At 40.3% G+C, this 22,222-nt stretch overlaps 1 protein-coding gene across 6 annotated transcripts in view; it reads right to left on the bottom strand.

The window, feature by feature from the left end:
* Window positions 1-22,222, bottom strand: part of CRIM1 (cysteine rich transmembrane BMP regulator 1) — a 249,767-nt gene that overhangs the window by 82,219 nt on the left and 145,326 nt on the right. For all 6 annotated transcript variants that reach the window (XM_053302986.1, XM_053302971.1, XM_053302965.1 and 3 more), the window contains 3 exons: window positions 14,008-14,250; window positions 12,856-12,973; window positions 1,954-2,075 (listed from right to left, as the gene is read on the bottom strand). In XM_053302986.1, the coding sequence (XP_053158961.1) occupies window positions 1,954-2,075; window positions 12,856-12,973; window positions 14,008-14,250 (483 nt within the window). The remainder of the gene's footprint in view (window positions 1-1,953; window positions 2,076-12,855; window positions 12,974-14,007; window positions 14,251-22,222) is intronic.

Below are 22,222 nucleotides of genomic sequence, written 5' to 3'. Positions count from 1 at the left end.
ATCCTAAGGACAACTGGTAGGCCAAACAGTTCCAAGGAGCCTGTACACATCCTCAGGAGTCATAAATAGAAACCAATCCATTCTAATTGAACCAGAAGAGTTACTGGACACCTCTACAATTGACTCCATCATAACTGTGGAGTCCAAGTTGGCTCGAATGTGAGAGATTTTATACACAAAAAGGTTTTTAAAAGCATCACAGTGAGATGATGAAAAATACAAATCTAAATTCAGAGAGGAGGGAACCTGAGTCAATCCCCTCACAACTGAACAACGCTGCTGGACATGAACTTGCAAACACTATATGTGCAGAATAGAATTGCTTCTTCGCTGCAAATATTGCCACAGAATAAGCCTTCAGATGGGTTTTGTGTCATGTCTTATTGGATTCAAGTAGAGTCTTCCTCCACTTACATTCCAGCCTTCTCCTTTGAATTAGCCCCTTCAATGTCTGTCTACAGGCAGTAATGGGCTGGGAGAATAAACTGAAGCTGAATCTAAGCAAGATGGAGATGCACATTGTTGGGGGTCATAATCTGCAAGATGTGACAGAACTTCCTGTTCTGGATGAGGTTACACTCCACCAGAAAAAACAGGCTCATAGCTTGGGAGTACTCTTGGAGACACGTCTCTCCCTGGTGCCTCAGGTTGAGGCTGTGGCCAGGAGTGCTTTTTACCAGCTGCAACTGATTTGACAACTCTGCTCATTTCTTGAGGAGAATGACCTGAAAACAGTGGTGTACCAGCTGATAACTTCCAGGTTGGACTACTGCAATGTACTCTATGTAGGGCTGCCTTTGTATGTAATTCTGAAACTTCAGTTAATTCAAAATACAGCAGCCAGATTGGTCTCTGGGGTATCTGGCTGTTGATATGTTTCCAGGCAAAGTACAAAGTGCTGATTATTACCTTAAGTTAAGGTAAGTGCTGGTTAAGCCTGAATGGCTTAGGTCCCGGTTATCTGAAGGAACGCCTTTCTTTACAAGATCTCCACTGCTCATTGACATCAGCAGGAGAGATCTATCTTCAGGTGCCACCAGTTTACCTGGTGGTGACCTGGGATAGGGCCTTCTCTGTTGTCACCCCTAGGTTGTGGAAAGCACTCTGCATGGATATAAGAGGATTGTCTTCATTGGAGGCCTTCAGGAGAGCCTTAAACCCTGGTGGCACAGTGGTAAAACTGCCGCCCTGTAACCAGAAGGTTACAAGTTCGATCCTGACCAGGGACTCAAGGTTGACTCAGCCTTCCATCCTTCCGAGGTCGGTAAAATGAGTACCCAGAATGTTGGGGGCAATATGCTAAATCACTGTAAACCGCTTAGAGAGCTCCGGCTATAGAGCGGTATATAAATGTAAGTGCTATTGCTATTAAAGACCCATCATTTTAGCCTGGCTTTTAATGATATTTAGTTTTAATCTTATTTAGTTTTAATTGTAATTTTAATTTTATTTTAATTGGTTTTTTATTTTAATTATTAATTGATTGTAATTGTTTTTGTTTTTAACATAAACTGCCCTGAGCCATCTTTGGAAAGGCAGAATATCAACCAAACCAAAGCAAACCAAACCAAAGCAAACCAAACCATTTTTTTTTCTGGAAAAGATATTTCCTCCCCCACCATAACCACCCATGATTGTCAAGCAAAAACTACAGGCAGCATGCTTGCTTGGGAACCTCCAACTAAGGGTGTTGGTATGCTCCAAGTTCAATATTAAAATTATATGCAAGATTTTTTTAAAATACAAAGTTTGGCTGGGAGACATGGCAAATTAATGTTAATATCTTTACATAGAAGACCTACCCACATAAGAAGTCTGAGTAGGGAATCATCCTGCAGCAGCTTCTGCCTCAATTCTACTGGAGTTTTTGTTAGGCCTCATATTGGACAGCATGATATTAATATATCATCACCTCAAAACTTTCAGCTTATGTACACTATGAACATCACATACCATTGACACATTCAAAGACATCACAGCACTTGCCAGGTGTTCCGTCTCCACGCGACACTATTTGGGGGATGTAGCCTGCCTCGCATTTTGGAACACCACATAAACCAGAGAGACATTCGCACCTGAAATCGAAGCATTAAAAGCTCCATAAATAAATGAGGCAATATATGAGAGGGGAAAGCACAAACAGGGATTAAAACAGCTGGTAATAACAAATTGATTGTCTCCGGTTACATAATAAAAAGACAACATAACTATTTTAAAAAACAACATGGTAAACAAGATTTAACATTTGTTCAAATGGACAGAATGGGCTTGACTTTTATCAGAAGACTAGTGTATCACGTTTCACCTCAACATAGGAGTGTGTGAAAGTACTGAAACAAAGGTCAGTTCCTGAGTGCCTGTTTTCCTCTTTCTAGTTGAGGAGTGCTGGTCTTGTGGTAGCAAGCATGACTTGTCCCCTTAGTTAAGCAGGGTCTGCCCTGGCTGCATATAAATGGTAGACTAGAAGTGTGAGTACTGTAAGAAATTCCCCTCAAGGGATGGAGCCGCTCTGGAAAGAGCAGGTGGTTTCGAGCTCCCTCCCTGGCTTCTCCAACATAGAGCCGAGAGAGATTCCTGCCTGCAACCTTGAAGAAGTCGTTGCCAGTCTGTGAAGACAGTACTGAACTAGATAGACCAATGGTCTGACTCAGTATATGGCAGCTTCCTATGTTCCTAGGTTATAAAAATGTAAGTAGGTACCTATCTTACAGTTCTGTTGTGAGACCCACCAAGATAAAGGTGATAAAGCAGTTGCACCCTTTAAAACTACTAGGATGTCCTCATTATCACTATCTTGAGCAAATAAATCAACATAGGTGATAAGGTTTTCAATTTGAAATGATATGCAAACACAAGAAAATATTATTGGCAGGGTCCCACAATTCTGGCTGACTTCATTTCCAAGCCAAAATCGTGACTGCCTGCTACCCCTTTGCCAATGAACTACACCCCTGCCTTTGGGAGGCAAAGAATATGCCAATTTGGCTGAGCAGCACCCAAGGGTCCCTGCCTTCCTTTTCTTGCCCAAAAGCATGAAAAAGAGGCATGGTTTGTGCCTATTAGGCTGCCATTTGGCTGGGTGATCCAGGCAGCACAGCTCGACAGCAGCCAAGGCCTCCCCCCACCCCACTTTCCTGCATTTGAAAAGAGAAAGGAGACATGGAGAATGCTTGCTTGGCAAATGAAAATGTGGAGGCCTGGTGATCAGAGTAATCAGGATTTGTATAATACATAGTACTTCCAATTACAGCACATTCATCGTATTACAAGATTATTTGTTAATGTTTTAAGTTCAAACTGCTTCAGATCCTTTACTTATGCATCCCACTTCAGCGCCACTCATACCAAAGTGAACAATACAAAATGTGTCTATACTCCCACCCCAGACTGTTTCTGCCCTACAGTTTTTCAAACAGAACATGCTTGTATGCATAATAAACCTCAACTGTTCAGACATTAATCTACCTACAGGGAACATTTAGAACCAAGTTCCTTAGAAATACAACAGCATGAATGTAATCTTCTTTAAAGAGGAAATAAGTAGCCGAGGTAAAGAGGTAAAGTATGGAAGAAAATACATATCTCAGACAAATGTTCAAACACATACTTCAGTCTAACAAATATGCTTTTAAAACCTTAACACTAACTTCTGTACAAAGTGGAGTCAAAATGTGGAAAAAAGATCAATATGGACTCAAATGGAGCGTTTCACACAAATAATCATTCCTTCTAAAAGTGAATGGGGTTGTTTCATGCTTTTCAGTATCTCAGTGAAATGAGGCCACCCACAGACAAGACAGGGGTTTTCTACACTCCAGGGGAGCTCCCCGAATATACTGAAAAATATTTCTAGCTACCCTAAAAGCCTGTGTCTTAAAATTGTTAGTTACAAAACCAGAGATGAGGCAATACTGGAGTGGCACCAGATGCAAGTGTGATCGAACTGATTGGGAAGAGTGACCAAAGTCAAATGCAGTGCTATTAAATCTATCTATCTATCTACACACAAACACACATCAATGTGTGATATATTTATCACACACACACATATACACACATTGTCAAGGAACTAAGAGAGGAAACTTCTAAAAAATGAGCGGACTAGTAAAAATAAAGCTGCAAGGGAATTCAAGAGGGTCAAATCACAATAACAGAAACTCAGCTAAAGTGAATACACAGATTTAGACTATTAAGGCCAAGAAGATGCCAGAATGGTTAATGAGAAGGGTCAAGAAGACTTCCTTCAAAAAAACTGAAGCCTTCCCCAAATGAGAACAAAATGGAACACACTCTGGCAAAAGAAATGTAAGGTGACAATAAGAGATGCAACTTGGCAAAGAGGCACCTTTTAACATGATGATCCTCTTTATTTATTTTAATTTATTTTATCATTTTATCAAATTATTTAGCAGGGGAGAGTAACTGGACCTATTCACTCCCAACACAATACTTCCAGTGACTGTTGCTGGTGTCTATCTTATGTTTCTTTTAGATTTTGAGCCCTTTGGAGACAGGAATCCATCATTTATTTATTTATTTATTTATTTATTATTTCTCTGTGTAAACCGCCTTGAGCCATTTTTGGAAGGGAGGTATAAAAATTGAAATTGAAATAATAATAATAATAATCATCATCATCTAAAACATCAAGTAAAATAAACCATCTGCTGTACATGGACGATCTGAAGTTGTATGGAAAGTCCCAGTCAGAAATTGAATCACTGCTAAACACTGTCCGTATATTCAGTAGCGATATAGCAATGGAGTTTGGACTAGACAAGTGTGCTGCATTAATAATGAGCAGGGGGAAAATAACAAAAACAGAAGGAACAGAACTGCCCAATGGAAGCAAGATCAAGAACCTGGAAGAGAAAGAACATTACTTGGGCATTCTCCAGGCTGATAACATTGCACACACTGAAGTTAAAAGAAAAATTGGAAGTGAATACATGAAGAGAGTTAGAAAAATCCTCAAGTCCAAACTCAATGGCGGGAACACCATACAAGCCATAAACACCTGGGCTATACCTGTTATCAGATACACTGCAGGAATAATAGACTGGACCCAGGCAGAGCTAGAGACGCTGGATCGTAAGACCAGGAAAATCATGACCATCAATCATGCTCTGAACCCCCGCAGTGATGTAGATAGGCTATACCTCCCTCACAGCTCAGGTGGAAGAGGAATGCTGCAAGTCCATCAAACAGTAGAGGAGGAGAAAAGAGGCCTTGAAGAATATATCAAAGGACAGTGAAGAAGATGCACTTCAAATGGTCAATAACGAGAAACTATTCAACACCAATGAAACAAAGCAGGCCTACAAGAAAGAACAAGTCAAGAACTGAGCAGAAAAATGGAGAAATAAGCCCCTGCATGGTCAATATTTGCACAATATAAGTGGGAAATCAGACAACAGCAAGACCTGGCAATGGCTTAAGAATGGCAACTTGAAGAAAGAAACAGAGGGTTTAATACTGGCTGCACAAGAACAGGCACTAAGAACAAATGCAATAAGAGCAAAAGTCGAAAATCTACAACAAACAGCAAGTGCCGCCTTTGTAAAGAAGCAGATGAAACAGTGGACCACCTAATCAGCTGTTATAAAAAGATTGCACAGACTGACTACAAACAAAGGCATGACAAGGTAGCAGGGATGATACACTGGAACATTTGCAAAAAATACAAGCTACCTATAGCCAAACATTGGTGGGACCATAAAATAGAAAAAGTTGTCGAAAACGAAGTTGTGAAAATATTATGGGACTTCTGATGACAGACAAACATCTGCCACACAATACACCAGATATAACTGTAGCCGAGAAGAAAGAAAAACAAGTTAAAATAATTGACATAGCAATACCAGGGGATAGCAGAACAGAAGAAAACGAAATCGAAAAAATCACCAAATACAAAGATCTACAAATTGAAATTGAAAGGCTGTGGCAGAAAAAGACCAAAATAATCCCAGTGGTAATTGGCGCCCTGGGTGCAGTTCCAAAAGACCTTGAAGAGCACCTCAGCACCATAGGGGCCACAGAAATCACCATCAGCCAATTACAAAAAGCAACTTTACTGGGAACAGCCTATATTTTGCGACGATATCTATAATAACCAACAGTATTGATGATAAAATTCTGGCATCCCAGGTCCTTGGGAAGGACTTGATGTCTGGATAAAACAAACCAGTCAATAACACCTGTCTGACTGTGTAAACAAAAAATAATAATAATAATCTAATTGCTCTAAACATTAAAAGCAAACACTGGACATTTAAAAAAATATATCGGGAGCAAGAAATGAGCCAAGAAGGCTGCAGGACTATTGGATAACAAGGGACTGAAAGGTGAGATAGAGGAGAATAGGGATTTTAGAGATAAACTAAAGTGAATTATTTGTCTGTCTTCGCTGTGGAAGATACCTGAACAGACATCTGAGCCATGCCTGAACACATTCTTTTTTTATTTTGGGAAGTAGTCTGAAGAATTAAGTCAAACAGATGTCACAAGAGATTAATAATAAACCAGGATATCAAACTACAGGTTCATTAACTGTGGTTATGATTCTATCATCTGATTACATCATTTTAAATCCTAATGGCCAATATATTAAACAGGCTTAGGAGTGTAGAGCAAACGTTCCACCCCCACAAGGAATTGGTAATTTAGCTGCGCTCAAGGCTTGCCTTGCAGCACAGTACAGGAGGACAAGGGCTGTGCAACCCTCAGTGACAAATCCTTGGCAACAAAAAGGGTGTTTGTGGAGAGGGGGTAGAAATTAAAATGGCATCCTCATCCCTCTCCTTGTGCACTGCAAGGCAAGCCTTGAATGCAGGCAGCTAGTTCACAGGCTCCTTGTGAGGGTGGAGCTCTTGCTCCACCCACCTAAGCCTAAACAACATGTGCACCACTATCTTCAACTATATTAGTGCAAGAGACAGAGTAGAATTTAAGAGTTCTGGTGAAATGGAGCGATTGGAGGTTTCAGTGTAATGACGTCCTAGGTTATTCAGAGATGCTGCTGAACACTGGAAGTCAAATTCAGTGGTTTTTTAATGCTCACCTACAATGCAAGGCAAGCACTATAACCCAAACGTTCTCTAATTTGGATTTTAATCCAAGCTGGAGAGAAACTGAAGCCCTGCTTCCCAGTCAACCACCCATCCCTTACCTTTCTTATTGCTTGGTGGCAGCATATCTTTCCACCCTTCCCCCTTCAATTCCTGACATGCTGCAAATGGCTGCATGTCAGATGCAATGAATGCTAAGAATTATAGCTTTTTTAACATTCCTGACATGTGTCTTTAAAGAGGAAAGGGTTGAAAACAGATGTCCCTTAATTATCCTGCTGCAAGAGAAATAAGAAAGGTAAGAAGTGGGGGGAGGATTTGTGGGGGACAAGTACAGCGGGATTGGAGGACATTGTCATGCTCTCAGATTTGGAATTGGATTCAGATTTGGAATTAGATAAAGAAAAATAATAATAGATCAAACTTCCAAGTTGAAGAAAGAAATCATTTCCCCTCAAACCTGTCAGTAATTGTTATGCACCAGCTCATAAAGTTTCCTATTGCATTATAGATTAGGAATATAGAAAACAAGATTTTAAAAAAATTATTCTTCTACATTTGTATGTTTATTTGATAATTGCCAGTATATTGTGTTGCTAATCAAGTTTGTCCTCTAGAGCAGGGATTCTTAACCTTGGGTCCCCAGATGTTATTGGACTTCAACTCCCATAATTCCCAGCCCCAGTGGCCTTTGTCTGGGAATTCTGGGAGTTGTAGTCCAACAACATCTGGGGGCCCAAGGCTATGAAACCCTGCTCTAGAGAGCAAAGCTCAGACAAAGCTATAAGACTTCCAAGTTCTATGAAATGATGTCTGGAATCATTCAGACATAGAATGAGCTCCCTCCTTTTTTACAGTGATCACTCAAGCCAGGGTCATGGTAAATTATTTGCATCTCTTATTATTTCAATATAATGTAAATTATTTGCAACATGTAAATTATTTGCATCTGTAACTCACCCTATCTAAAAGGTTCAAGATACAGGATTCCCCTTTATGCAGGGCACATAAGTAATCTGCAGGTTGCTCTAGGGCAAAATGTAAGATGGATTTGAGCAACACTTCAAACTGAATTGGACATTAACCAGTACAGATTCTGGTGCAGAAATGTAATGTGTCCCACATCTATCAGGTAAAAAATTCTGTTCCAGCTAGAGCTTCCAAACAAAGAACAGGGTGGATAAAAATCAATGATTTTTTAAAAATAAATAAAAAAAATCGGATTTTTTTTTATTTAAATCGGATTTTTAAAAATAAAATGCTTTTTGAGGAAAATATATTACCATCCAAAGGTTATTCCATCATGAAATAAAAGATTCGTTTAGAATAAGGCTGTATATGTTTAATTTTTTTGGTAAATAAATTCCATTAATCCATTCACAATGTCATGCTCTTCCAGAGGTTTTTGTAAGATTATTGGGCAGTTTCTCTGCCTACAAGATATTATCACAGATGCTTGGTTTACTTTTGCAGTTCTCAAAACTGAATTTGACTCAGCAGAGATCACATGCCTCTTCTTCACAGCAAAAATGTTATGACATGAACAGAGTTGAGAAAAAGACCTTAATCCTATTGTTCTACAAACCTATGAATACAGAATCAACCCCTTCAGTGCTAAGTTTCAAGAAGTGAGGGGCAAGCAGACAAGCAGTACAAAATGAAAGTGAAACTTTCTGAGCACAATACTGCATAGCCACAGACAGACAAGTCTTTGGATCTTTTTGTGTGTATGACCTGAGGTTTATCACATTCTTTCCTTGGAGGAAAAAGCCTATAATGGCAGCAGGCCGTAAAAGAGACCCAGTTTGGCAATATCTTAATGAAGTTCCTTTACCTATCGGTAAGGCAGGCATGCGTGCAAAATGCAAACACTGCAACAAAGAAATGCAAGGCCTGGTGGCCCGAATGAGGCAACATCATGAGAAGTGCTGTGATGAAGATGACCAAAGAAACACATTTGAACAGGCAGGATCTTCAGGTTGGTAAACATTTTTATTGAATCATATAATATTTCTAAAGACTGCATTGAACTGTCATGTTTGAGCAAAATTATATTTCTTATTATTACTGCATGTTACTGTCATTTGGTACAGTTATGAAGAAAGCAAATATTCCTTTTGGGGCAGTGCTGTGTACAATAAGCAGAAATTGTATAAACAATAAAATAACAGCATTGACTTTTTTGTTTAGGGGAATTCATGGATTCTGGAAACTATCCACCTTCAAGATCACCATCCTCCTGTTCTACAGTTTCAGAGTTATCCATCCAGGATAGTGCTTCATTAGCATCATCATCAGACACCCACAGCCACATATCGCTATCACCTAAAAGAAAGAAAAAATCCTTCCCTCCTGGAACCACCATAGATAAGTTTGTGATAAAAACTAGCAGATTAGAAAAAGAGTTAATTGATGAAAAAATTGCCCAGTTTGTTTATGCAACGAACTCTTCTTTCCGTCTGACTGAGAACCCACATTTCATTAATATGGTTCAGTCACTGAGACCAGGATACAGTCCACCCAGCAGAGCAGATGTTGCAGGGAAACTGCCGGATAAAGTGTATGACAGAGAAATGGAGCAATGTGCAACAGCTCTGGAGGGTAGAATTGTTAACCTAAGTATTGATGGGTGGAGTAATGTCCACAATGATCCTATTGTATGTGCTTGTATAACAACAGAAGAAGGGAAAGTCTTCCTTGCACAAACAATTGATACGTCAGGAAATGCACACACAGCAGAATACTTACAAGAAGTGGCAGTAAAAGCTATAACAACATGTGAACAAAAATTCAAATGTCTAGTACGCAGTTTGGTCACAGACAATGCTGCAAATGTATCCAAGATGAGAAGAAATTTAGAAGAGCAGGAAGGGAATACAAAGCTAATAACATATGGTTGCAGTGCTCATTTGCTGCACCTCTTAGCCAAAGACTTAAGTGTTCCAGAAATAAAGACTAATGTTGTTGAAATTGCTAAATACTTCCGTAATAATCACTTTGCTGCAGCAGCTCTGAAAAGGATGGGTGGAACCAAGCTAACGCTCCCACAAGATGTTAGATGGAACTCTGTGGTGGACTGTTTTGAGCAGTATATCAAGAACTGGCCTATTCTGATGACAGTTTGTGAACAAAATCGAGATAAAATAGATGGCACTGTCACGGCCAAAATCCTCAACATTGGGCTTAAGAGAAATGTTGAACATATGCTGAGCATCCTGAAACCCATCTCTGAATCTTTAAACAAAATACAGAAAAATAGCTGTTTTATTGCTGATGCTGTTGAAATTTGGAAGGAAGTGAGTGAACACTTAAAAACAGAACTACACATGGACAGAATTAAATTACAAGCATTAAAAAAACGAATGGGACAAGTACTGTCTCCAGCTCATTTTTTGGCAAATATTGTCAATATCCAGTACCAGGGTCAAAACTTAAGTGCTGAGGAAGAGGAGTTAGCTATGACATGGGTATCCAGCAATCATCCATCTGTAATGCCAACTATAATAAACTTCAAAGCTAAGGGGGAACCATTCAAGAAATATATGTTTGCTGAAGATATTTTAAAGAAAGTCACACCAGTGAACTGGTGGAAGTCACTTAAGCACTTGGATTTAGAGACTGTTCAAGTAATGATTTCACTTTTAACAGCAGTAGCTTCTTCTGCAGACGTTGAAAGAATATTCTCTTCCTTTGGACTCATTCATTCTAAATTGAGAAATCGTTTGGGACTCGATAAAGCAGGAAAGCTTGTTTTTCTTTTCCAGATTATGAACAAAGAAGAAGATGAAGATGACGAGTGAGCTACAGAGGACAGTATTTAAGTTTTTCATGTGTAGGCTGGGCTGACAGTCTAAATTTCTTAAAATATATATATTTTGTTTAGCCAAATTAGTTAACAAACATGGATGTTTGTTTAAGCAAATAACATATGCTGTAATGTTATTGTTTCAGTTGAATAAATCTATTTAAATTGTTATTTTTAAGGTAATGATTATTTTTCTCCTTCCTAAGTACAACAGAAAAGTTGTCCAAATATGAATGATTAACCTATTAAACTGGGGATAAAAAAAACTAATATGAAAAGTTGTTATTCTAAAAATCTTCATCTACTTGCATATTAAAGTTATACCAGCAAGAATTAGTCTTTATGTAGAAAACTATGATTTAAATCAAGCCTTACTGACTAGTGATTTAAATCGTGATTTAAATCGTGAATTAAATCAGTTTGATTTAAATCAAATCCACCCTGACAAAGACAATGTCCTCTTCCTCCTATGATCAATGTCAGGACTACAGAAGCCATCTGTCATGAGGCAGTTGGAGCTTTTGTCCCTCCAACAGGCAACAGATGAAGCTAGCTGCAAGGTGATGCAATAGTTGGAGGCCTCAGGCAGGAAATGTTTAATGCTGCAGAACTAAAGTAAAAGGACTGGTCTCTGGTAAAGGTAAAGTGTGCCATCGAGTCAGTGTCGACTTCTGGCAACCACAGAGCCCTATGGTTGTCTTTGGTAGAATACAGTGCCACCTCCTGCACAGTATGAGATGATGCCTTTCAGCATTTCCCTATATCACTGCTGCCCGATATAGGTGTTTCCCATAGTCTGGGAAACATACCAGCGGGGATCTGAACCAGCAACCTCTGGCTTGCTAATCAAGTCGTTTCCCCACTGCACCATAAGGTGGTCTTCTGGTCTCTGGTAGGCAGGGGCTAAGGTTCAATACCCAGGAGGCCAGCAACAGAGTTTTAAGTATGAATATGCTTCCTTGTACCCACCCTACTCTACTGTAGTTCCAAAAGGCCAAGGCCCATGCTTCAGCTTGGACTGGTTTATGCCCTGTCAGATGGCTCTAAGAAAATATCTGGAGGTCTCTGGTAGCAAAGGCAGGATATACAAAGTACAGGATTGGATTGTGGAATATTCTGCATGTAGAGAGGGCTAGAATCCATATCTTTAGTATCTGGTAGGTCTCAACTGCTTAACATGGGATAAGGAAAAGAGTATCTAGCTTGAATGGGAAAACCTTTGTACAAGTCCAGAGATCTCTCATCTCTTGATCCTCATCCTAAATATCAAGATGCTGCAGTGGCCCTGAATATGGCTCAAGAGGTTACAATGTCATACATTTTGGCTTCTACATCAGAAGCTGTAAAGATGTTCAGCTTCTCATTAGACAAAGTTCAATGAATTTTTTGATGCTATCTACATAACCAAACATTTAAGGACACCCTCTAGGTCACAAACCTAAAACCCATGTTCACATATAACATAGTGAAAGTAGCAGACATTAAATATGACATTAATCTGTTTGAAACCAAATTCATTTGCTTGTATTGTTACTGTCTATAAAATAAGCTTTTCTTGTACTGCCTTTCTAAATATGTTATGAAAACCCAGGTTAATAAAAATAGAAGAACTGTTGGCTAAAGTTTTTTCCTACTAATTTTTTTAAACACAAATGAGAAAAATTGTTAATTCTCCTTAAGTGGTTTAGTTATTAAGATTCACTTACTAACTCCTCTCATAAAACAGATCTCAGAACCGGAAAACAGATAGTACTTATTCCATTTCAGACATTAACACTCACACAACAATAGCTCAACATGCACACTAGCAATTCTTCATTACAAATTCAACACTTCTGTTCCTTGACTCATCCAGAGAAACAGACATACTTAACCATCAACACACCAGGGACTTTTTGGTACTTCTAACTTTAACAGCTTTGGGTCATTAAGCAACAACATTATATACAGTGACTATGAACTCATATCAAATGCATAACAAACCTTGTAGGAAGAGTACAACATCCATCAGCTGTCAGCCTGACTTGGGTTTCATAGCTATCCAAGGGACAAACAACTTGCTGAACAGGAGGGCATTCCACTGTACTACAGTCGCTGAACACTATTAGAAAAAACAAACCAGAAAAAAGTTTCAAACACGTCTTGCTTTGGCAAGATGACAATAATGGACCCTACTGCTACTTACTAATAGACTATAGGTAGACTAGGCCTTCATGGTATGAAGGTTTAACAGCACCGACTATATTTCAAAATAAAAACAGGGTTGTTTTTATTTGAGTATATTTGGCTTCCACATGTTGCTGTAGCATATACATATTTATTTATTAAATTATATTTTTATATACTGTCTGGTGTGTGAATCCCTAGGCAGTGTATGTAATTTAAAATACAACGAATGTAAAAACAGAATTAAAAACAAATCAATTTCACAGAATAAAAACAAACAATTTAAAACAGGTTAAACAGTTTAACTAAAAGCTCAGGAAAACAGGTGCCTCTTGGGTTTTTTGTTTTTTTTTAAGCAATCAGAGATGGAGATGCTCTTCTTTTGACAGGAAGCATATTCCAGAGCCCTGGGGCAGCCACAGAGAAGGCTCAGTCCCAAATCACCACCAAAATAACTATCACTAGAATGGCTAATGGAAATAGGGTAGCATTTCCTTTAATTTTGTAGACAGTGTCTTCTAAAACAACAACACTCATTTAAAAAGCTGGAGAACGCCTGTAGAAGTTTGCAGGCTCATGCAATTGCAGGTAGGGTCTCTCCTCCTTCAGATACATAAATAGAACCTGCTTTCCTGCCTGGTGGTGACAGTGGGGGAGCTATCTCAACACTAGCTGCGGTCTTCCCCTCAAAGAGAAAAATGGGCTAATTAGTTATGTCACTTAATACTAGAAATTGGTGTAACTAATAAGAACATTTTAGCACCTGCACTGATTTACTTTGCATGTACATTACTGCATTGGTGCTCCTGTCTTGATCAGATATATGGTAAAGGGTGGCATTTTCTATGACAGTGCCACAGTGATGAGAGCAACCAGGCTCCCAAAGGATCCCACACTGGATTGTTTGCACTAGATTTATGTCTAAACACTGGCAAAGTTGCAAGCAAGCAAGCAAGCAGTACACATTACCTGGTTTACATTCATAGAAGTCACAGCATTCCCCTGGTTTAACCGATGCTTTAGAAACCAATATATTCAAATAGCCTGGCTGGCAAACTTTCCTCAAACATCCTGCAGGGTTGCACACACAGCGGCTAGGAAGAGGGCAGCATTCACCAGGTGGAGCATAACCTTCAATCAAAATAGAATCTTCTGGACAGCGAGGGGAAAACTGTACTTCACAACGGGCTTTGGAGCAGTCAGGTTTTTCTTCTGAAAACAAAACAGAAATAAGCAGTGTGTGGATGTCAGTAAAATGCTATCCTGATATTTAAACGTCACAAGAGTTTGGATGGCCCTACTTTGTTTTCTGTTTTCTAATGGAACACAGCTATCTAGATTTTTGTATATATGGACTCTCATAAACTTATACATGTGTACAAAGTGTACAATTTCTTAACACGGCCGAATTAAATAAAAAATAAATATTGTTTTACAAGGAAAAAGAAAGCAATTATGCTGATGATAACAGAGACACAGGACAATTCTAAAGTCCTGTTCATATGAATCAGACATAGATGCACCTCTTTCCTGGGAAATGCTCAATTGGCATATGCCAAAATATAGCAGCAAGAATACTGAACAGACCACCATCATATGAAGACCATTACCTTTGTAGTGGGTACTTGTGGCCCTTATATACACACCAAGAGATAGACTAAATTTGCCAGCGAACCTCCAACAGCCTAAAGATCCCCTGAAAGCTTAGCGAACATAGCAAAATAAAAGTTTAGGTATGGATGCCTAGATATGGTGTCTTATTTATTTGAAGGATTTTAACCCCACCGTTTGATTGAATGGTGCACAATGCTGCCCCCAATGAACTGCAAGAATAATGCATATGCATACAGATTACCAGACCTGATCCCCCAAAAGGTGATGGCAGAGGCCCAGAGGAGTGCTTCCCTTGCAGTTTGAGAACAGTTCTGCAGGAGTACCTGTATTTCAGTACAGTAATATCAAACCTGAGCCTCATTTCTGCAGGACCCCCACTGTAGGGCTCCATTCTTTCCCTTCTACAGTTCAGTTCATGAAGGAATTGGGCAACGTTGTGCCAATAGCTGGAGAGATGCTATCAGCATGCTGATATCACCTTCCCTTTTACTTCTCAGATTTCAATTTCAATCTGTGACAGTGTGAAATAGGGTTATAGGAATAGCTTATGAGAATAGGGAGTTGACCAGAAGTGCTTTTCATCAATGTCACTCAAAAAGGACACTGAAACTGGAAAGAGTGAAGAAAATGGCAAGCAAAATGATTAAAGAGTAGGTATACATTCCCTAAGATGAAAAGCGAAAGTTTTTGAAGCTTTGCAGTTTAGATAAAGGAAGAGACTATGTGGGGGGACGGGTCATGAAAGAGGCTATTAAATCATAAACAGTAGATAAAAGGGGTGAAAAACTCTCATTTTCTCTCCCATACTATATTCACCCAATGAAACTGATTAGTAGTAGAAGAGAAAGTACTTTGCACAAACATGTAAGTAATGTACAGAATTAACCTGCAACAAGATGTGGCAAGCCACTGGTTTAGCACCAAACTACACATTACTGTAAGCCTATAATCAATGCTTAATATTGCTTTCAAAAATGGCAGTCATGCATGGACACAATCCAGATGCAGATCATGATGGGGAAGGGCTTTCAACTAGATATTTAATGTAACATCTAGCTTGACACTTAAATATCTTTAAAACAATATTATACACATTTACAAAATATATATCTAGTAGCAGCTATTGGTTATGGTAGCTAAATGAAACTTCCCTCTTCAAAGGCCAGATGCCACTGAATACTATTTTCTGAGAGGTCACAGCATGTGGGCATCACCCTTATATCTGTAGGCTTCTTAGAAGAATTAGACTGACCACTAGGAATGTGCATGGAACCGGCTGGCACAGTTTGGTTCGAGTTTGAACCAGACCCAGACTGGGTCAGTTCAGTCCAGCACCCCCTTGAACCCCACCCCCACCCCAATTCAGATCGGTCCAGGAGGGTTCACGGACCAAAAGTAAAAGAATTATTATTTTTTTTTTAAAAAAAAATTCAATTTACTCCCTCTGGGAGGCTTCTAAGAGGCAGTGGGGGGATACAGACCCAGGCCACGCAAGGGCCATTTGCACATGCATGGCAGCCTTCAAAATGGCCACCACGCAAGGGGAAAGGCCAGAAGACTGCCCAAATTGGATGATGGGTGCATAATGGAGGCCAGTAGGGGAAGGGAGAACCTCTGCAGACCCCTGTCACCTCAGAGAAGCCCCCCAGAGGGGATAAGTTAAAAAGAAAATGAAAAAAATCTGTTATTTGGGAGGTGTATTGGACTTTGGGGGGCATCTGGACACCAGGAGACCCACAAAGCATGGTAGGACATTTTATTTGGCCTGTATTGGTGGTTTTCTTGGTTGTGTGTGTGTGTGTGTTTAGTCTGGGAACCTAACCCCTGCGTTCCCATAGACTGAATTACTAATTTTCTGCAGTTTCGTTACCTGCGGTAATCTGCGGGAACAAAATCCCTGTGGATAATGGGGTCCACCTGTATAGCAATCCAGGCACAATTCTATCTGCTGGTTTGGCATTCTAAAGCTATAAAAGAATAAGGCTCTGCATTCCAAAAGCTTCTGTCATCCTATATAATTTTCAAGACCAAGAATTACTTGAGTTGACTGACCTATTCCATCAGTCAAAAAATAAAGATTGCAAAAACATGCATAGGAGAATGTAAAATAGTACTTGATCAAACAAAACAAGGTTTACAGCATTTTATGTAATCTATTTTACTTAGGCTGCAATACTATGCATGCTTGTCTAGGAGTAAGCACCACTGAACATGGTAGTTAGAGTACTTCATCTAAGTAAATATACATAGGACTGCACTGTCAGAGATGCTAAGAGTACAAACTAAATTATGGCATGATATTCTTTGATGTCACTGTGTTGAAATCACCAGCTTTTAATTGTATATCCCTTGTTAAACCGACACTCAAAGACAAAACACCTTTCTTCCACTTGGCAGTCTCTTGCAGTCGTCACTGAAACAGATGCCAAACAATAGGACTACTGTACAGTTAACATTGGCAGGAAGGAAATATTAAAAGGATTAGGGATAAACAAGAAAAATGATTACCCAGCTGAAGCAGTCAGGCACACAGGGATCCCTACAGGAATGCAGAATACCCCAAAGGGATTTTCAGTATATCAAAGGACAGTTAATTAGATTTTTAAAAGATTATCTTAGGACACACAATATGTATATGCATAGCACTACCATATGGATGAACTGGTTGAGATAAAAAAGCGTTACACTGAACTTTTATCTAATCTTCAAATAAAATCTGGTCTCTTACATTCAAGACAGGTTTCTTTTGGATTTTTAAGAAATAGGAGATTTTACACAACAATGTATTTTACAAGCTGCATGGACACATTATTTACATTAAGAATGTTTATATAGTTAATATACCTCTCAACAAAAAAGTTCTCAAGTCTCTAAACTTTTCAGAAGTTCTAAACTTTCCACTAGATTTTCATCTGCAGTGGCCACAGAGGACTAGCTTCCCTGTCCTGAAAGTGGCCTGCCATCCCGGAGAAGCGCAGCAGCACAGCCAGGACCATGGGCAAGTGGCGGGCAGAGAGCAGGGCTTCTCCTCACATGGACTGATGATATCAACATTCGATACAAAATGGTTTATTTGGAATGAGCCTTCACAGACAGTAGCATATTAAAGGCAGTAATATTCATTTATTAAGAGTTTATGTTGCCTCTGGGCAGTTTACAGCAACATAAACTCTTAAATAAATAAATATTAGATTTGTACCCAACTTTTCAAACACTTGATTTCATAAAAGGTTAACAGGAAGATAAAATACACAATTCTTCTTCTTTACAATGCATTTGATGTAAGTTGGCCTTGTGGGAAGGGGACGGAGATGACAATCCAGCTGGAGCAAGGCAGGTATGTGATTTATTTGCCTGCCTCTCTCACCCTTACAGGACAGTTGGTGTTAAATGGCTTACATATGTAAGCATATTATAATATTTACATTTAGTGATCAGTTCACAAATTGAGAGTGCAAAGCAACATATAAGGAAAATTTAAACCATCATCCAACAAAATAAAAAATAAAATAAAAATTTTGACCTCACCAAAAAGCGGGGAAATGACTTGATCAAGCTAGAGGTTGCCAGTTCGAATCCCCGCTGGTATGTTTTCCAGACTATGGAAACACCTATATTGGGCAGCAGCGATATTGGAAGAAGCTGAAAGGCATCATCTCATACTGAGCAGGACAAGGCAATGGTAAACCCTTCCTACCAAAGATAACCACAGGGCTCTGTGGTCGCCAGGAGTCGACTCAGAGGCACACTTTACCTTTACACATTTTGAAACTACAGTATAGGATGTCTTGTGTTATGCAGAGAACTAAGGAGTCAACTTTCTAACTAATTTCATGTACAGTACCACATAAATCTCTACACTACCAGTATGGCAAATCCCTACTCTAGGAATCTGTGGGTCATTTTATAATGGATTGAAATGTTTTATTTTATTATTGTGAGCAGCCTTGAATAGTTTGAGGAAGATGGAATATAAATGTTAAAAAATCAATTTCACTCTCACCCCCTTACTCATCCACATTTATAGAATTTTGATTGCACATGACAAAACTCTGTAAGGACTTCCCCAGTGTTTAGTCCTATCTTCAAGGCATAAAAGATCTTTGCATTTCCTTTCCCTATAAACAGATTACTAAATGAGAAGAACAAACTTTATTAACAACAATCCACAACAACCATCTAACCACTTAAAAAGACAGTGGGACAAACATACAATTGTGTTATTCTCACTGGAGGATTAGCACATAAGCAGAGGAGTCATCTGCCTATGGTGGCAAAATTTGAGGAATGGCGGCTCCTTAAATTTTGCTATGCCTGAAAGTTCCCCTCCTGCCTTTACAATACTTTATTTCCAAAGACAAGGGAGCGGTGACCTAGACCACCTGCTGTAAAACTGTATATCCCATGGCTGCTCGAGCCAAGTGAAACGACATAATTTTGTAATGCTTGCTAAAAGGTGATAGCGGTGATCAGGTAGCCACCTTGCATATTTCAGACAAAGGCATGTTAGCTGAGAATGCCGCTGCGGTGGATGCACTCCTGGCAGAATGCGCCCTAATGCCAGAAGGAACCGGCAGTTGCAATGACTTGTATGCTAGTGTAATAGCCGCATTTAACCAATGAGCTAAGGTAGTTTTAGACACCTTGGACCCTAGTGCTATCGGATGAAAGGAAACAAAAAATGAGTCTGAACTATGAGTGAGACTGGAACGTTTGATGTACACCTTCACTGCCCTATGGAGATCTAATGTATGCCATGCCCTCTCTTTATGATGGGAAGGAGAGGGACAAAAGGAAGGCAACATCACCTCCTGCGCACCATGAAAAATCAGAATTGACCTTAGGGACAAAGATAAGATCTAATTTAAGGACCCCAACTTCCTTCTGAATAATGCAGAGCTCCTTACACACCAAGAGAGCAGAAAACTCAGAAACTTTGCGCACAGAGGTAATTGCCACTAAAAATAAAACCTTAAAGGATAAGAATTTTAAGGACACATGGCGCAGAGGCTCAAATGGAGCTTTAGTAAGCATTGAGCACCTTATTTAATTCCCAGGATGAAAACCTGTGTACAGGAGGGGGTGCAATATTGGTGACCCCTTTGAGAAATCACCTGATATGAGGTTGTAGAGTAGAAAACCCCAGTTTAACTATGCCCAGCACCGAAATCTGGTGCTTCAAGGTACTCGGCTGAAGCCCCATCTCCAAATCAGACTGGAGGAAGGACAACACTTCTGGTATGCCTGTTGAAACCGGGGAAATTCCCTTCCTACGTCCCCAACACGAGAAGGTAGCCCAGATAGCCTGATAGATGTGATTTGTTGAACTCCGCCTGGATGCCAGAATAGTGTCCTGAACAGAGCTAGAATAGCCCTTTGTAACTAATGACTCATGCTCAACTTCCAGGTGTGAAGACTGAGCCACTCTGGGTCCAGATGGAATAGCAGGCCCTGGTAGAGCAGATCTTGTCTAAGAGGGAGTTGCCATCGTGGTTGGTGGACAGAGACAACATATCAGAAAACCATGACCTCTGGGGCCAATGTGGCCACTAAGATGATCTCCACCTCCTCTATCATGATCTTTTGAACCACCTTGCTGATGATGGCCACTGAAGGAAACATGTACAAGAGACCCCTCAGCCAAGAAGCTCCAAGAGCGTCTATCTGCTCCGCTCAAGGACACAGGAAGAGAGAGTAGAATCAAAGAAGCTGCACATTCTGGTGTGACGCAAACAGGTCTGTTGACGGACATCCCAAGATGGATGTCAGTTGCAAAAACACCTCTGGGTGAAGCGCCCACTGCGCTAGGTTGATCGCTTGCTGACTCTGCCAATCTGCTTGTAGATTGGAGGACCCACTTAGATACTCTGCCATGATCGATCTGAGATTTGCCTCTGCTCAGGCAAAAAGGAGGTTGGACCCCATCAAGGACCAAGACCTTGTACCCCTTGTTTGTTTATGTTGGCCTTGGTGGTCACATTGTCCGTCCAATCAAACACGTGAACATACTGCAGTGTGGACCGGAAATGACTCAGGGCGAGGCATATGGCCTTCAACTCCGTGGAGCTGACAACAGGCCAAAGGGCATGGCTCAGTATTGGTAATGCTGCTGCCCATAGGCAAATCACAGGTATCTCTGAAAACCTGGATAGATAGGCACATGAAGATAGGCTTCTGAAAGGTCTATAGATGTCAGAAAGTCCTGAAACTGTATTGCCTCCATGATGGTCTTGAGATACTCCATCTGGAATGTCTTTTTTCTGCACAAAACAATTCAAACGCTTCAGGTCTAAGATGGCCTACCAAGAACTGTCCTCCTTTGGAACTAAAAACAGAAAGGAACCAATGTTATGGCTTGGACCTGCAGAAGATGTTGAATAGCCTGACTCATCGGCTGTTGCTTCATCAGACTCCTGGATGTTGGTGTCTCTAGGAAAAAATCCGGGGGGCAGGTGTTGAACTCTATTGAGTAGCCATTTTGAACCACCTCCAGCACCCAACGGTTGGAGATGCTGGAAGCCCAGGCCCCCGAAAAATGAAGGAGAGTGGCCCCCACCAGGGAGTCATTGGTTACGGTTTTGGGTGGCGGAGTTCTGGCTGTACAGAAGGCTGCACCGTGTTCTGTTAGTTCTTCTACCCCTAGAACTCCACTGCTGGCACCAATTCTGTCTGAAGGGAGTAGAGTGGTTGTCTATGAACTGCTGTTCAGGCAGTCTGGCATAGTTTCTAAACAGATGAAAGGAAAAGAGGAAGATGACACGGCCCGAAAGAGCCTCAAAAGTTCTTGTGCAACTCAGGCATGGCCTTTTTCTTATCACATATCTCTACCAAGACTTGCTCCAATGAATTGCCAAACAACATGTTACCGTGGAAGGGTGTTGCAGTCAAGGTAATTTTGGACTTTGCGTCGACACTCCAATTTTTTAACCATAAGCCACAACCCCTGAAGCTATCGTATGAAATGTGTGCTGTATATAATCTAAACTTGAATTGGCTATGAGAGCCGCCGCCAGAGCCAACTTATTCATGCCTTGGTGCAACTTAGTATTTTTGGGGGGGAATGTACTGTACCAGTTCCTTCACCCATAACATGGAAGCCCTCACGAAGATAGAATTTGTTGTCACCACCCTGATGACCATAGTAGAGGCCTTGTGTACCCTTTCAGCAAGGAATCCGCCTTCTTGTCTTTGGGAACCTTTCATGACCGCTCCCGACACCAGCTGGGCCACAGGTGCGTCGGCGGGTGGGATAGCTAGGATAGACAATCTCAGAAGATAAGTTGTACAACTTTTCAGGAAATGGCATTGCCAGCTTAGAAGACACCAGGGAATTCCATTCCGCCAACATCACACTTTTGAATAGAGAAGGAAATGGAACTGTCGCTGCTGCGGCCGCCATGGACAGAAACACATTCTGATCTAATGTGGATGCTGGACTGTCAGCTGAGGTTACATCATTTAGTGCCTTTTTGGCTTTGGCCAACAATACTTCAAACTCAGCAACTGAAAAAAGATGGAATGGGTTTGGCAATTTAGGCTGGGCTTGCTCATCCGACAATCTCCGCCCCCT

The sequence above is a fragment of the Hemicordylus capensis genome, chromosome 1 (assembly GCF_027244095.1).
Source record: "Hemicordylus capensis ecotype Gifberg chromosome 1, rHemCap1.1.pri, whole genome shotgun sequence".
NCBI classification, from domain to species: Eukaryota; Metazoa; Chordata; class Lepidosauria; order Squamata; family Cordylidae; genus Hemicordylus; species Hemicordylus capensis.
This window is presented reverse-complemented; position numbering and strand designations above follow the sequence as displayed.